Source organism: Falco biarmicus, chromosome W, assembly GCF_023638135.1.
Source record: "Falco biarmicus isolate bFalBia1 chromosome W, bFalBia1.pri, whole genome shotgun sequence".
Taxonomy (NCBI): domain Eukaryota; kingdom Metazoa; phylum Chordata; class Aves; order Falconiformes; family Falconidae; genus Falco; species Falco biarmicus.
In genome coordinates this window covers 16833630-16851102 of record NC_079310.1, presented here as the reverse complement: position 1 = coordinate 16851102, position 17473 = coordinate 16833630, and the positions used below count along the sequence as shown (strand labels likewise).

At 38.2% G+C, this 17473-nt stretch overlaps 1 protein-coding gene across 1 annotated transcript in view; it reads right to left on the bottom strand.

The window, feature by feature from the left end:
• Window positions 1-17473, bottom strand: part of LOC130141960 (zinc finger SWIM domain-containing protein 6-like) — a 114580-nt gene that overhangs the window by 53226 nt on the left and 43881 nt on the right. Inside the window, 1 exon segment of the mRNA XM_056323294.1 lies at window positions 4656-5012. Within this exon segment, the coding sequence (XP_056179269.1) occupies window positions 4656-5012 (357 nt within the window).

The window sequence follows — 17473 nt, the reverse complement described above, 5'->3', positions numbered from 1 at the left end:
AAGCCTTACAAGAAGCAGTGCAAGTGCAGCAGTGACCTGACCTGAGCTGCCTTTGGTGCCCAGTTAACTCCACACAACTTAGATGTGTGGGTTAGATGAGTGGATGGTGAGGTGGATTGAGAACTGGCTGAATGGCAGAGCTCAGAGGGTTGTGATCAGTGGCACAGAGTCCAGCTGGAGGCCTGTAGCTACTGGTGTTCCCCAGGGGTCAGCACTGGGTCCAGTCCTGTTCAATTTGTTCATAAGTGACCTGGATAAAGGGACAGAGTGTACCCTCAGCAAGTTTGCTGATGATACAAAACTGGGAGTCGCTGATACACCAGAAGGCTGTACTGCCATTGAGCAAGACTTGGACAGGCTAGAGGGTTGGGTGGAGAAGAACCTTTTGAAGTTTAACAAAGGAAAGTAGAAGGTCCTGCACCTAGGGAGGAACAACCCCATGCACCAGTACAGGCCAGGGGTTGACCTGCTGGAAAGCAGCTTTGTAGAGAAGGCCCTGAGAGTTCTGGTAGACAGCATGTTGACCATATGGGCCAGCAGTGTGCCCTTGTGGCCGAGGCAGCCAATGGGATCCTGGAGTGCATTAGAAGAAGCGTGGCCAGCAGGTCGAGGGAGGTTATCTTTCCCCCTCTACTCTGCCCTGGTGAGGCCACATCTGGAGTACTGTGTCCAGTTCTGGGCTCCCCAGTTCAAGAGACAAGGAACTACTGGAGGAGGGTCCAGTGGAGGGCTGCAAAGATGATTAGGGGACTGGAACATCTCCCGGGTGAGGAAAAGCTGAGGGAGCTGGGCCTGTTTCGCCTGGAGAAGACTGAGAGGGGATCTTACCAATGTCTACAAATATCTTAAGGGTGAGTGTCAAGAGGATGAGACCAGGCTCTTCAGTGGTGCCCAAAGACAGGACAAGGGGCAACAGGCACAAGCTGTAGCACAAGAAGTTCCATCTGAATATGAGGAAAAGCTTCTTTACTTTGAGGGTGTCAGAGCACTGGAACAGGCTGCCCAGAGAGGCTGTGATGTCTCCTCTGGAGACATTCAAAACTGGTCTGGATGTGATTCTGTGCAACTTGCTCTAGGTGAACTTGCTTTAGCAGGGGGTTGGACTAAATGATCTCCAGAGGTCCCTTCTAACCCTGACCATTCTGTGATTCTTTAATGTTAGATGTTCCCTTTTCTAGTAGGTTGGCAATACATTGTATTCTATTGTTCAGCCCTACCCTACCCTACAATTTCCCACTAAAAATCCCATCATTTGAGCTAAATGCACTAGGTCCAGATTAACACACATTCATCGGTATCTCCAGATTGCCCTTTGGAACTTACAATATAGAAACAGCACTAGATATTATGAAACTTTCTTTTAAAGTAAATCTGAATATTTTTTTTATAAATGTTTTCTTTTCAAATGCTTCCACCAGTGCTCCTAATATACATTTACCGGTTCATGTTTGCAGATGATGTGTCTAGATCTGCCTGGAAAAATAGAGAAACAACTACACAGACACCTCTGCTTCTGAGAGGACAAAATGTACATAGACCCTTTTCTCCCAGTTCTTTCCTATTAAATTCGAATTCACCTGCATGTAGATTTGTATCTAATCAGAGAATGGAAGAAATTGTGGAGACATCCATATGGTTTTCTAAAAAGAGAGATAACAGCAGAACTGAACACTCAGGAAAGAAACATTACACCTTAAAAGGAAAAAATTAAATTGGTTTGCTAGGCTGTCCTTATACCAGTAAAAGGCTGACCCTTTTTCAATATGTATGTAACGACAAGTCAATGCTACCATGAGATTAAAATGCAAAAAGACCTCCCCCTAACCTTGCAGTTACTTTCCCATTTCCACTCCAATTCTCAGGAACATAGTTTGAGCTTGTGACCAATTTATTTAAGTTGAAGTTTCATATCTAAGACAAGACAGATCCAACAACCCTGATTGTTATATTCCTAGCATTACACACCTGCCAGCTTCCTCCACTATGATGGTACAAAAGTTAACAGGGGGGAAAAAAGCCTCAGCTAAGCAGGATCCAAACCTACATCCAGCTTTCCGAGTCACCATCCCCAAATTGAAACCCAATGTGAAGCCAAGAGTTATTCAGCACAGACTTCAGGGTATCACTATGAATACCTACTGTTGTCTTCAGTACAGAAGATTAGACCCCACAGATTAGACAGATCTCCAGTTTCAAAGTCATCAGGAACATGTACAGCTGCAGCACAGTCACATGAGAAAAATCAGAACACAACAAATCTCAAACGTAAAGAGGTGCTTTTGTGCCTTAAAAACATAGAAAACCCTCTTGTAATCACCACCAAGTGAAAAATTAGCATGGTAAATACAGAGAGTATTTCCAATAAATCACTCTGATCTCCTGAAGAAGTTAATGAATAGCCAACACATTCCTGCACTTCTAACAGCATCCCCTTATTTTTTTCCTGCAGTGAGGCTCAGTCATGAAGCAAGAAAGATATTGAATCACTAGTATCCACTGAGGAACTTAAAAGTATTTGCCATTTCAAAACCCGTATCATCAGTGGTCACTTCACTAGTTCCTCCAGTAACCTCCTTCACAAGGAAGGTGTCCAATGACAGTCATCAAATGCTGCATAAGACATAATTTTGAGCAAATAAACAATTGTCCAATTCACCCGTTGTGAAAGGAAAATACTGCAGTTATTCCATCTCCCTAGCCAACTCATAAGCAAGTCAACAAGACTGATGTGGTCCAGAGATCTTCAAAGCCCTGGATCATTCTTACGTAACAATAAGTAGTATTCAAGAGCTGATTTCTTTTGCCTATTGCTAGAAATATATGAAAACCAGAACTAGTACAGCTATCACAAGAGAAAAAAAGAATTAGAAGTTTTAATTCCAGGGTGGTTTATATAAAACACCTCTAGGTAACACTGAAGAGAATTTCTTCATCCAACTCCAGATTCCAGACTTTCCTTTAGTCAAAGCTTTCTGGTGTTTCTGTGCCAGGTCTCCTTTTACTTTTATAAGCAAGTTTTTGTAAGTTTTTCCTCTTACTTACCTGTGCCTTTAAAGCAGTGTTCAATATGATTCCTCTTCAAACATTGGTTTAGTGAGGTTAAATGTTTCAAAGCAAGAGAGGTCTATAAGACAGTTTTGTATTACAAACTGAACACCTGTAGCACAGGAGATATGACAGTGAATGGTGATCTTATGTTCAGCCATCTATGCTATTAGAACCAGGGGCAGATTTCTTCTGGTTAGTTTTTTTTTTTATTTCTAATTTAAGGAATTTAATTAAAGATCAAAATAAAAGAATTACAGTATAAATCCCAGAACACTGCTCACTTGCTATATAATCAGAGGAACTAACTTTTTCCTTAAAAAAATCCTGGATTTAACTTTTTAAACACATTTTTTTAAAAAAAAAAGTAATAAAAAAACCCAAAACACCAGACCATGGTTTCATGGGAGTCCAAGAGGAAAATCAGGAGACTATAGATCCTCTTTTTTAACCCAGCTTTCTTTGGCCATAGCAGTTTATTTTCTTGTGCTGCCTGGATTTTGTACTTCAGTTTTTGTTATTTTATTAAGAAATATCAACAGTCAATAAAGACATACTACAATCTCATTTACTAGGAAAAGAGCAACATGTGAAAAGAAAAAAAAATTAGTTTTGTGGATATTTTTAAAACTACCCTACTCAAAACTCATTGTGAAATTTTGTAATTGATCAACAACTTTGGGGTTTTTTTCTCCCTATTCTTGTCATTTGGGCTGTGATATAAACATTAAATCTCTCTCTAAAAATACTTTAAATAGTAATGAGTAAAGAGATATTTTGACAATAAGGAAATAACTGACAAAGATCAATATACCTGTGATTAGTATAATTACAAACAATGATGATGAAGTTTAAGCACTCTCTGCAACACCCCTTCTGTCATTTCTCCTCTTAGATTAGCCATAGTATAGCTAATATAGCCATTGTAGCCATCATATGTCCTTCCTTTCTCACCCTTGCCTTCCCCTTTTCTAATCACCCTTGACTGTTTTAGCCTTCTCTGCACCACTTGCATACTCACCATAATTCTCCTTCCCCTTAATTCCTTACATTCAGGCTGTTACCAACTCTCATGCGATACATGCCTTCAGCTTACAACATCTGAGCATCTTCCTCTGTTGCCTAACATCCTGCATCTGCTTTAGCTTCCCTTTTCACTGCCACCAGGCAGCTCTGCAAACTCCCTTTCTCATTATGTCCCACAACAACTAGAGCAACTGCCTTGCCTCTGGCCATGTCCCCATAGCCCTTAAAGCCAAAGAAGAGAACTGCTCCAGAGATTCAACTTATTGTAGCACCACCTGCCTGGGCCTGCCAGGGTCACTGAACCCTAAGGAGAGGGGCTAGGCTGCTGAGTCCCATTATCAGAAAGACTCCCTTCTTTTGTTCCACCTAATCTGTATCTAACAAACATGTCTTTTCTCTTTCCCAAAAAGTATTACTTCCTAAACATCTTAAAGTGAAGAGAATCTCCTTTAATAAACACCATAAAAATCACAAAATAATTCAAGCTGGAAGGGACCTCAGGAGGTCACACTCCTGAATGCCACACAAAAAAGGTGCTCAAAACCAAAGAGGGAATGAAACAAAAGAACAATTATCAGACTTACCATGGACTTGATTGATTTCTGAATTCTGAGAAAGAATTTCATCTGCTAATTTTTGAGCAGTTGGCAAAACTTCTGTGTGGTGCACTGTGATCAAATACTGTACAAATTTTTGTAGCTGGTCTCTGTTCATTTGAAAGAGTGTCTCTGAAATGGGAAGATGTAGTTTGACCTGATCTGGCTTGCGGATCCGGTATAAAGAGAGTGCCACAACATGAGCACAGTAAAATATGTCCTTGTTTCCACAGCTACAGGTCACTGAGGTAATCTTGCAACGATCAAAGCTGATAGCTACATTGCAAACAGTTTCTGGCTCCGATTGCATTGCAGGTTCTGTCACTGTGCCACTCAAGTGGAAACCTGGGGGGGGAGGGGGGGGGGGGGAGAGAGAACTTACATTATTAAGTAAAAGACCATATCTCATTATCAATAACCTTTCATTAATCAAGTACAAGTCATCATCTATTTCTGAGAAATTATATACCTTAAAGAACCTGCTTTACAAATATGACAAACCCTTTCTTTCATATGTACCCTTTTCATCTCCAATAAAATCATAAAATCAAAAAGGAGCTCATTTACAAGCCCTCTTCGCCATTCCATCACAACATTCATAAAAGTTTGATAGTAAGAAAATAATTTATTTGGTAAATGATAACTGCAGAAGCAGAGCTGTATCCAATTAAGACAAATGTGAAACTCCCAATAGCTCAGCAAGTTGGCAGCAATTTTCTAAACCCCACACCAGGGAGCTTGCACCTATCGGCAAATTTAACCATTCTCTCAATAAGTAAGAGGGAAGTTATGTACTCTAGTGGCACAAACCCAGGTTCTAATCTCCACTCTGCCACAAATCACTTAACCTCTCTGCTTTCACCTCTTCTATCACTGAGCTGATGCTAAAGCTCACCTTCAAACCCAAACAATCTGGTAGGGTTTGTGTAGCTCTTTGGAGATGGAAACTGCTGCAGTTACCAATACACAAGATATCAGATTTATAATACTGAATGAGACATGCATGCACTGTTTCACAAGTCTGCATTTCCACTTTGCACAATAAAGCACAAGGCAAAAGAGCTGTGTTTTCTTATATTGTAAGAAGGTATGGTATACCATAAGATGTTCACTTCAGCCATTACTAGACAAAACACCCTGTAGAACAAAGGTCTCAAACTCTATTCTCTGAAGATTAGACCTAAACCCATCTCTTTTCCCCAACATGAAGACCCAGGTTTGGCTCTCAATACTTAATCACTGCAGAATTTGGGTGTTTCTTTTGGATTTTATGTAAACATGACATTGATTCTTGGCTCAAACATTAAGTCAGAGGTATAGATACAAAGCAATACAAACAAATTTCATATGCTGTATCAGTATTAAACTTGAACAGACTGTGCATATAAAATCTGGAATGAATACTACAAGTAAGGTGTTATATGTTAACTATTTATAACGGAGATAATATAAAACCACACTCCCTCAAAGTCCAAAACTGATTCAGTACTTTTGAAATACAAGAAAGGTGTGTCATAGGAAGCAGTATCACATGAAAATCAGGTGGAAAAAAAGAAATATATACATAGCTCTAGTCCAAAATGTTGCATCTCCCATTGTTTTTAGAAAGCTCTCCAAGCTACAGTAAACAAAAAGGAAAATCCCTCATTTTTTCCATTTGTTTACACTGTATGTTTCAGAGCAGGTTGTACAGTCAGTATCACTTTTTGGATTACATTCAACTGCAGCACTCTGATACTTTACCCCTGAAGAAGGTCATACATACACTAACCTCGACTTTGCAAGAGGATGTTTACCAGAGTTAAAGCTGAAGAGGCAGTAAGCTGTAAAGTGCACAAAGAGGGGGGGGAGGAGGAGAAAGAAGCCCAGGTGTAAGTGGTATTCTCGCTCTCAACTCCACTCAACACATACAGGAGGGGAATTGCCCCTTGAATCATGAGCTCCTCACTCTGCCTTTCCCTTTGGTTTTAAAGTAGTCACAACATGCACCCATGAGTATTCTCTCAAAAAAAGAGGCTTTGTTAAAAAACATAGCCAGCTCTATTTCAGGTTGATTCCCAGTAAATGAGAGTTGGATTGGTGTTCCCAAAGAAAATGAATAGTAGGGGTTTTTTTTTAATATCACTTTCCTATGAAGCATACATAAAACTCTCTCATCTATGAGCCTAACACCTGAACACCAAAAGGGCCTGATCCCACTCCTTCCTGCTCTAAGTACCTAAACTCCTATTAATTCCAATAGAAAAAGACCCAATGAAAGATTTTCTATTATTTTTTTAAGAAGTGCCCAACCAGCTACTCCAACAATATTCTTACTTTTAATTTGTCAGTATATAATTCAAGCATTCAAAAGGCTAAATAAAAATTTCTTGGACAGATAAGCATCTCTAGAAATATTTAGAGTTAACAGCAGACCTGCCTTTAAGTTCCTACTCCCATTCAGACATAAACAGCTCCCAGATCCCCCTCCATTGAGATTTTTTGAGAATTCACATTACAAGCAGCAACATATATAAACATAGATCCTGATCTAAACAATGACAGCACTAACACAGTCAAGTTACCTAACCCAACGTGGTGGGTTGATCATGGCTGGATGCCAGGTGCCTGCCAAGCTGCCCTATCGCTCCCCTCCTCAGCAGAACAGGGGAGAGAAAATATAATGAAAGGTTCATGGGTCGAGACATGGACAAGGAGAGATCACTCAGCAATTACAGTCATGGGCAAAATAGACTTGACTGGGGGAAATTAATTTATTACCATTCAAATCAGAGTAGGATAATAAGAAGTTGTAAGAGACGGTCCAAAGAGACCGATATTGTCTCACCATTGCCAACAGAGACCTGGGGATGGAACATGGTCCTGACGGACACCCAAGACACAAAGACCCTGGGAAGGAGAACTGCATGGTACAAGGAGTACTGTGCCATTCCCTGCTACCTGGGACTGAAAGGAACAAACAGGCTGAGACAGCAGGATGTGCAGTCTGCAAGGATCTGCATCCCAGCAATACGCTGAGGGAGCCCAAGAACAAGGATTGATCACTATCAGTCTTTTCAGAGTGATCAGTATGAAGATATCTGTTGCTAGCTTTTGAGGTGGAATTTACTTTACTACAGTGGGCAGAAGCTGGCACCCCCTCTGCAGGAAGCAGGCAGCAGATTCATGCCATAGCCCACAGGCCAGATACAGGCCCCCAGGGTCCTCAATCCGGTCCGCATTATTTACACACACACCCCCCCGCCGGGGGTTGGGAAACCAAGCAGCTGCAGATGACTGCCTGCCACTTCATCCGCGCGCCGGCCCCCTGGTTAAAAAGTTTGAGGACCCCTGGCCCAGGGTATCTATCTCCCAAGGCAATACAGTTTTAGCTTTTACTTTTACTTAGTTTTCACATCATAACATTTGCAGGGAGGAATTATGCTTAGTTGCTACAGCACAAGTATAAATATAAAAAATGGGAAAGTGACTGCAAATTAAGAAGAGCAACAAAAACAAATTCAGATTAAACCTCCTGCTTTCATTAAAGTATCCTTAAAGCAATACAAGAAATAGGCTGCTCTTACATTCATGAAATCAAATATTTAGAGACTATCAGTTGTTTTAAGCAACTTGGAATATGCCTTGCCTGTCAAACATATAAAATATGGTCATTTGTTAAAGTTGCTATTTACATTCTTATTGCCAAGAGGTGAAATTTTCCATATTACATTTCTACAGTTAAAGGCTTAGCCTCAACTAAGAATCATCCATCTGCACCAAAAGGAAATAACAGAAATTAAACCATCTGAGACTGAAGAAAACCTCCAGCAAGACCTGCTAATTTTTAAGGGAGGGAAAGTTCCCTCCCCCAATCCAACCTCATTCATCTCTGCTTCTTTCACCTTCAACTGGCTCAGTGCATGCACTTTTCCCATTAAATGGGAAGTGGATAAAATCCTATAAAGGAAGAAAACAATCACCAATATAAACTTGGTAAGAGATTAAAAAAAAAAAGAAGATTAGAAAAATAACTACTTCCTGAAAAGAGTGTGTCTGGATTTCCATAGCCATACTTAACAGTTTGGGAAAACACAGCACAGGATGTCTGAAACAGGCATCCTGCAGTAAAAGGTATTTAGGCCATTCCAACAACATTAATTGTTTAACTGATTGAGTAATTTAAGATTGCACTCTAACAATTAAAAGTTAAAATACTTACGAATGTTTACCTCTAACCTGCAGCACCCAGAACTTTAACAAGCTATAGTTATACTGACTATTCATCAGATTCTAGATAGCATTTTAGTATGTAACATTATCTAAGCCTTTATTAACATTCATAGGTTTGAACAATAAAATGCAATATGATATTTTTCTTTTTAAATTCATGTCTCACACCCAGAAAATAAAAACTTTTCACTATCTCAATCTGTTAAAGAAAAACAATCTAAGAAAGGGGGACAAATTATAAAACTAAACACAATTTAATTTGTCATTTAGATTTATTAAACAAGTTACTGGAATTCAACATGCTGTGGTTTGGCCTCCAAGACCAGGCTTTACACTAAGGGTAGACTGAGGACCCCAACAAAAAAAAAAAAACCCAAAGCACTTCTGGTAACATATAACATTTCTAACTTTCACTGACAAGCCAAGAAACACTTTACAACTATTGACAGAGGGAAAGGAAACAATTACAAAACCACCACCATTTATTTCACTTTTACAGTGAAATATAGTGTCTGCAGGCAGACAAAAAAACACAAGGGGAGAGAAGACATAAGCCTCAGGGATGGCAAGTCTCTCTAGCGGCCAGTGAGCCAAGCAACATGCTGCTTTCATGCAATGATGAAGTAACTCTTCCCTTCCAGATCCCTGCATTCTCTCACCATTTATTTTTGGGCTTCAGCTTCTGATAACCTACCTATACTACAACTATTAGCATTTGTGATAAGCTAGTAGGTGTTGTACTTGTGGAAGCATGCTTAATGCTTTGGTTTTGTTAGCTTTGATTGCCTACTAAAATAGTCAAGGATTATACTTGTTGATGAACATGAAACCAAACCCACAAGACTATGTACATTGCTGACTAATTTTATGACTCAAGATTGTTTGTTGATTTTACTTATCTCAAACTACACATTGGTTTTATAATGGTAGTAAATCTCTTTTTTTGATGCGGGTCTCATGCCTACAGGTCTACCTTTTATGATAAGGGAAGGTTCTCTTTCTATGCTCTTTTAACTTTTATCATAACTTACATAAAACTGGGAGGGGAAAAAAAAAAAGACAACCATTCCAAGTTCTTTGAAGAAAAAACCCCAGGTTTTATATGAACTCTGAAACAGATGCAGGTAAAGATAGAAAAGAAAGGGTGCTTGCCCTTTGCTGGAAGAAAAGTTGAACAGGAACCATTCCTCTATCACTACAGTTCTGGATATTATTACTAATGGTTAAAAATTGTTTTCTGGATCAGATTAACTTAAAATGAAATTCAGCAACATACTGGATTATTACATCATACCATTGTTACCTGCCTAATGTTGCATTATCACAGTGCACTTAAATGGCAAGAGAGAGACAAGATTATATATAGTTTTCAGCATTGCTCAAGATACTCAAATTGGGAAACTTGCTAGTATTTGAAGGAATTCTCTGTATCACAATAAGAAAGGCATAAACAGAACAGAGTTAAATTCTATTATCTAGCCTGTTATGATGATAAAGATCTTAAACTGAAAACTGGGCCTTTAACACTGTCAATATCCCATCTCTCATCAAAATAAATTGAAATACTTCAGTCAGGGCCCTTATGTAGAGGGCTATTGATTTATTTTCTTTATACTTTAAATGGTTCAAAAGAAATTTAAAATTATATAAAAAAAATGCCTTTGGTCTTATCCCCTGCAACAACATCCCCATCCCTTTTCACTAATTTCCCCCGCTCTCTCACTTGGCAGAATAATTCAAAGGAAGAGGCTGGGTGCTATTACCAGAGTTGTCTACTCTTTAGATCAAAATAACTAAAAAAAAAAAAAAATAATAAAAATTAACAAAAGCCATCAATACCCTCTTCAGTCAAATGGGAAGGAATGCTTCCAGAAGGTTGACTACTCCATGATTTGGTTATTTGTATCTGTTGAGAAAGGGTTTAAATAGATCATTCATTATAGCAAGGTAGATTAAACTATGTAGCAAGGATTACTTTTCCCTACATCTGTTTTTTTTCCTGTTTACTTAGCCAAACAGGAGGCTTCCTCCTCTGATAAGGAGACAGACAGATATCAGGAGCTACAAACATTATAAACCATTTCCCTAGAAATCTGTCTTTTCTGCAGTCTGAATTTCTGGATTGTGACAAATGTCTATACGATGCCTGCTGTCCTTCTTAAATTCTCCAAGCAAGTCTTAGAAGTCCAGATTCATAGACCTAGCTTGGTCCTAACAAGCAATGATGATGTTTAAGATTAAATAGGATCGGTTTCCTACATAAATATTTGAACATTAGACCAACTATTTTCAAATTACTTTGAAAACACAGAAAAATATCAGTAATGAACCCAAAATATCCAAAGCTTTTTGACCCCTGCTTACTCAGCAAGAAAATTCTATTTCTTACCTCCCACAGGACTTGCAAGCCCATGAGATGTTCAAGAGCGAGATTCATACATTAATTGGATCAACAAACATCCTCACATGCTCTAAAAGAGGGATGAGGGAAAACATTGCTCACCTTTTCACTGCCAATTCCCATGTATGCTTTCACTTGTTTTTATTTCATCTTTTGGTTACACAAAAAAATAAAATACATCTACCACCTCAGAAGAGGCACTGAAACCTATTGTCGTCTCATCCCTGCAACGTGAATTTCGTATGCCTGCAATGTGAATTTCGTATGCCTGCTTGTCTGTTTGCAGCAATAATTCCTCAGTTTGAATACAAAATAACAGATGAACGTTCCTCTTTATGAATTTACCCCCAAGAGCTCTGAAATGTTGCTCCATTAAAAGCACATCTCAGCACATCCTGCTGGTTTTGATCACGGGAAAACTCTTACCCCCTCCCCTGATCCCCTCTGGTCTCTCCTGGACTAGAGAGCTGAAATTAGCTATTCATTACATGTGAAGGAGTCTCACATAGTGCAGCACCTTGCTGTGAGAGACTACTACTTTACATAGCAATTTCAGAACTACAGCATCTGCTACCTTATTATGTATATTTAATACCGCTGCATAATGTACAGAATTATATGCTGTTCATGGCCTGCTTATCCAGATATTATGTAGTCTTCCCTTTGAAAAACATTGTACTTTTTATTATGTCTTCTCCCTGGTGTTCTTTGTAACAGAGCCCCAAACAAATGGCTCAGACTATTCTAGACCAAAAAACCCTCAGGACTCAGGGTGAGGTAACCAAATGTGACAAGCTTCTGGCCTGCAACTACTAACATAATTTAGTTTATTTCCTGTGTTTCACTCCCCAGTCTTAAAGTTTTATATTGTTTTGATATGAAAGGAAGTGGAAAGGGAATAATATCCGGACAACTGGTGAGAAACCTATTTCAGGTTATTCTTGCCACTGGAAATATGAATACTTGTAATTAGAGAAGTGGCCTTTGCAACAAGTTTTATTCTTTCTACTAGAGGACACTAAGTATTAAAGTTATACTACATACAGTTATTAAAAATTTTTTTCACAGTAGAAAATTACTTCAGAGAGGAGAAATAAAAGCTTTAAACCAGAGAAACAAGTGTTTTTGGAGTCAAGTGTTGGAGCAACATATGTAAGACATTTCACGTCCTTCAGAAAATACTTCAGTGTGCTCCTACACCAGACAGTCTTAAAACCAATCCTCCCTACACCTAACTGGGGGAAAACAGATTATGAATATGGTTATTCCAAGTGACAAAATGACTGGCCATTTAGTCTAGAAGGCAGTGAGTACTAGCACGTGTGGTTCCCAGCTCAGATTTCGACTTTAATTACATACTTCCAAAGCAGCCCAAGTAAAAGGTAATAAATCTCTGCATTACTAAAGCGAAGCCCTCTGGGAAGTATTATTTTAAACTTGCTTTGGAGCAAACAATCTGCTCTCTGTTAGAGGGCAATTGCAATGCAAGGCAAGATTCCAATATACTTGGATAAAATAAGCTTTATCTCAACTAGATGCTCAGGATTATGCAGGCAAACATTTGCTCTAAAATTAGTTTTCAGATAAATTTTGATGTTAGGAAGATTTGGGGGCTATGACAACACAGAAGTACCCCTACAGGCTGCTTTAGGATGTTAGGAACAAATTTCCAACTTGAACATTTTCCTTGTTTCAAACTGCAAATAGATCTAAACATGAAAAAAAGCAATAGACACCCCCTTGCTGGCCAGACAGAACTTCAACATAGTCTTCTCTTAACTGCTATGAGTACAGATAGCCAAACAGCCCACTTTTTTGATATGAAAGGATATGCCCAAGGCTTTCCTATCCCTCCTTTTTTTATTTACACAGCAGACAAGCCTCATTCCTGAAGACCAAGAGACTCCAATGGACTGGGCCTTTCTGCTCATTCAACACACACACAGGCCGCTCTGATGTGCGACCCAAACACTGCCCTGAGAATTTTGTAAAGCAGAGCATCACCACATTGCCTGACAACTTAGAGAAATCAGTAAGCTGAAGTAGGTTGCTGCCTGCTATGCATTGCTGATCAGAGTATGGGCTGCAGATACCGAGAAGACTGTACCAAGGAGGTACTGCAGAAGGGAAGACCAACATATTTCCACCCTCCCCGCTGTTACATGTGGTGCACACACACAGTTCACATGCAATCAGAACAACAAGAACGTTGTCAGTTAGTCTTTTCCATTTTGGGTCTGCTTAAGACATTCTATAAAGCAACAAGAAAGATACTTTGATTTTTTTCTGTGTGTGTGTGCTATTACAGGAATATACAAAGGTGTTTTTTTTTTAAAGAAGCTATTCAAACAACACATCAATACCTATCAAGGTCGGGCAACGCTGATGTTATCAGTGAGGAAGGACAGTCACAACTATTGAAATCTGTTAAGCATATGAGGGTGAGTGGAGCCTTTTTTCAAATGAATCATGTCAGATTCAGAACAAAACCCCCCCCAACCAAACATAAAAAAAAAATCACCAAACAAAATCCCCCAAAATTCTATTTCTTCCATCATAGACATATTTAATAAAGACAACCCCCTTGTAGCCCATACGAAGAGAAACAACCCAAATACCAAAATCATGAAGCAGAACAAAGATTCTTTTTAAAATGGTTAATTTTTTAAAATTAATCTACATACAATTAATGAAGTAGAAAAATAGAACTGTTATATTCTTGTTTTGCAAATGTAATATGTTTTAAAAAAATTCCTGCCAGGGGAAGGAGGGGAAGAGACAGGCAGCCTTGCAGGAAGACTCACCCCATTTTAAAATAAATAGATAAAAAAGTCTGCCACCATTTATTGATGTTTCTTACCTCAAGTCTTAGAAAAGGTTATTTTGCCACTTAACAGCTGAAGGATCATATTTTCTCATAGCTGTGTCACCAAGAACAGAATCTGATCTTGTTATCTCCACCAATTTGATGGTGGCTAAGTTGATGCTAAGAATTTTTCAGCCTAGTCTATAATCTACTTTTAGAAACTATGAAAAACCACTAAGCTGACTATTTTAATGCATCACGGTAAACAATTACCCAACTGATTAAAAATATACTAACAGTAGCAGAGTATGCTGGGCATCCATACCCTGCAAAAAAACCCTATTTTCCTTCTTCACTCAACAGTAGTTCTTCAGTCATACAACAGTTAGCAAAATGTACCAAGTTTTAACCTTTCAAGTAGGAAGACAGAATGGGATAAGGGTGAGGAAAGGACCTATTAAAGAAGTTAAGCCTTCATGAAGCCAGAAATTATCTGAAGCACAGTATTTAACAGTTGTTTAAAATATGCATAACTAGGTTTGGAATCATTATTCTGATTTAGAGCAGGAGCACGTTTATGTGTAAAGTAAATACTCTTTGACATCAATTTAGATCATCTATCAGAAAAAATCAACTGCAAGTTTAATAAGCATTATTTGTATACTACATAGTAGTCTATTTGTTCTTTCAAGCCACTGCAATGATAACACATTTAAAGTCTTCTACTGTGTACTAAATCTAAGGTACCTAGGCAAAGCACAGCATATTCCAGTTGGATGCTTCCCAAGTCGTATCACTCAATTTTTAAAATATTATTGCCATCTGGCTACTAGGCTTTGTTTACCAAAGCAGTAGCTGTGTACACATTTCTACAGCAGCTGTAGTAATAAAAAATAAATAAATATACTGTTTGGTTAAGTGGTTAAGTTACAATTCACTTAAAAAAAAAAAACAAAAACATAACAGAAAAACTATTTTATCAAATCAGTTACCACTGTACCTAGAAAAATTAAATATATGCAGCTTTGTGTTTTGCTTGCTTTCTCATTTCAGTGCTTTCATGTTCTTCAACTCATTTCCCATCTACACTGGCACAGGAAAGAAATAACAGCAACAGAAAAATTTGTCAAGAGCTAAATAAGTAGTCTTGTATTATCTGCAATTCCTTTCTGGATGAGCACTACCACTATAAATGTAGGACGCTGAAATGCTGTTATGCTAGGACCTCAGTTCTTAGGGTACATAGCAAGCCATACAACCCTCTCAGAGACACCCCAAAACCAAACTGAAAGCTCTGATAAATTCCAGGGACTCTTCCCAGTGTCTAAGCCACACTAAAAACAAGTATTTCAATTTTGACTAATCTGAAACAATGCACAATGAAAGCTGGGGAAGTCTTGGGAGCAGTGGGAATATTTAAATTGGAAAGAGCCTGCAGGGATTTTTCCTATTTGGGCTGGAAACCACAAACTCAAAGCTCTTTATGATCAAGTTGTCATGGCAGCACAAAACACACTCGAGGCAACTTATTGTGTGGATATCTTATAGGTATACAGCACAGAGGAATTCTGATCTTTAAAAAAAAAAGACTGTGGCCTCAGAGAATAGATATCCTTGGCTGGATAAAAGCCAGTGATAATGTAATTACAGCAGAGGGTTTTTTTAAGTTCTGCTGTCCTTAAAACCTTGCCTAAAGCTCCATCCAGATACCTATTCATTTCAATACTCAAATAAGCAACTACTAATTTGTTTATATCTGGTTAAAACATGCTCAACTAGATTACAGTTGTACCAATTTAAAGAAAAAATGCATGTGTTTGTGTGCAAGAAAATAGTCTGATGGCAATTTGGATCAACTACCAGAATCAACTGCACACTTAATAAGCTAAGGGATAACTAACAAGCATTGTTCATACTTATGTGAATATGTTGAGCTATATGCTGTTGGCTCAAGTTTTCTACCAGCAACTCTGTACATGCATACACATTCCTCATGACAGTCACAGCTTGTTCCTAGATCTGAATGAAGACTGTAGACTGATAAAGCGCTTTACAGTCCGGAATAGCTTTGCAGGCTGATTTTGCAGACATTATAGTAGAAAAAAGGGTTTCTTTGTTCTCATCCAGAGAGCAGAATTTTCTGTCCTACAGTTTGTTTGCATGTGTTGGTGTTTTAGAAAGAACTCTGTATTTTTGGAAGCAATAATTAGGCTTTTACTTTTGTTTCTCTTCTCTCTGGAGTCAGATAACCCCAGTCCCTGTGAGAAGTGATATGTTCAAGCCCACCATGACCGACACAGGTACATCATCTAGCCAAGTTTTAGCCTGAACTGACTTGAATGCTTTATATAAGATTTCAGGCCATCAGAGCAGTTTCCCCTTGTTAGCAAACAAAAAGTTTTTTTAAAAACAAAACATATACACTTTTGATTCATAAGCAATCCAAAAAGCCCCCACCAGAACATAATTGTGAGAAAAATCACCCAATACACATGGAAGTCAGCAAGTCTATTAAAGTAAGATACCTTCATTAATAGATCCTAAAGTGTCAGAAAAATTACCATTAGAAGTTCTATATGAACCATCTACTGGGCCAAAAAGATAAATTAACATAAGTTTTTTCTCTTCTTCCTGTTTTATACAAAATAGCTTTGAGAAGGTCATCTAAAAAGAAAAGCTAAGGAGCCACATATTAGCTTTCCTCAAATATTTTCATAACATACTGCATATTTCATCCCCAAGATAAAATAAGCCCTAATATAAAAGATTCAAGTAACTAAATATTAGTGGACAGTAATAACATGATCCTGATGTTTTATGATACTGCTCAGCTGCTGGATATTTGAGCATGACCAGTGCTGTCTCCACCCATCTACCTAGGAAATTTATGGAAGTATTGTGCTTTAGATAAAGAAAGCCAATACAGGTTATACAGCAGAACATAGTAGGTAAATCTCTGAACAGATAAGTAGTGGAAAAAATATTGAACGATTAAAGGATTTTCAAATTTCTCAAGTTTGAACAAATTCAGGAATTGGTGTGAATCAATGAGTAAGCACTAAGCAAGACAAAAAACATAGATAGGAAAAAATAGACAAGATACAAGAACTGCAACACCAGATTATTACTCCTTAACTCTACTTATCTCCTAGAGAAGTTTACTACTGTGGTGCTTACTTCGAAAACATGTCCCTCCAAGAGATGGATTTGAGATCCTTCAAAACACAGCTGGCAGGGAAGAATGGTATTCAAGTACCAGATTTAGTTTAACTTTTTTTTCAAAAGAGATAGGAAAAAAATTAAATGCATTACCTTGTATGAAAACATATTATTTTTTTATATTGCCTTATATCTTCCACCCCAACCTTTTATGTGTGGCTTATCTGG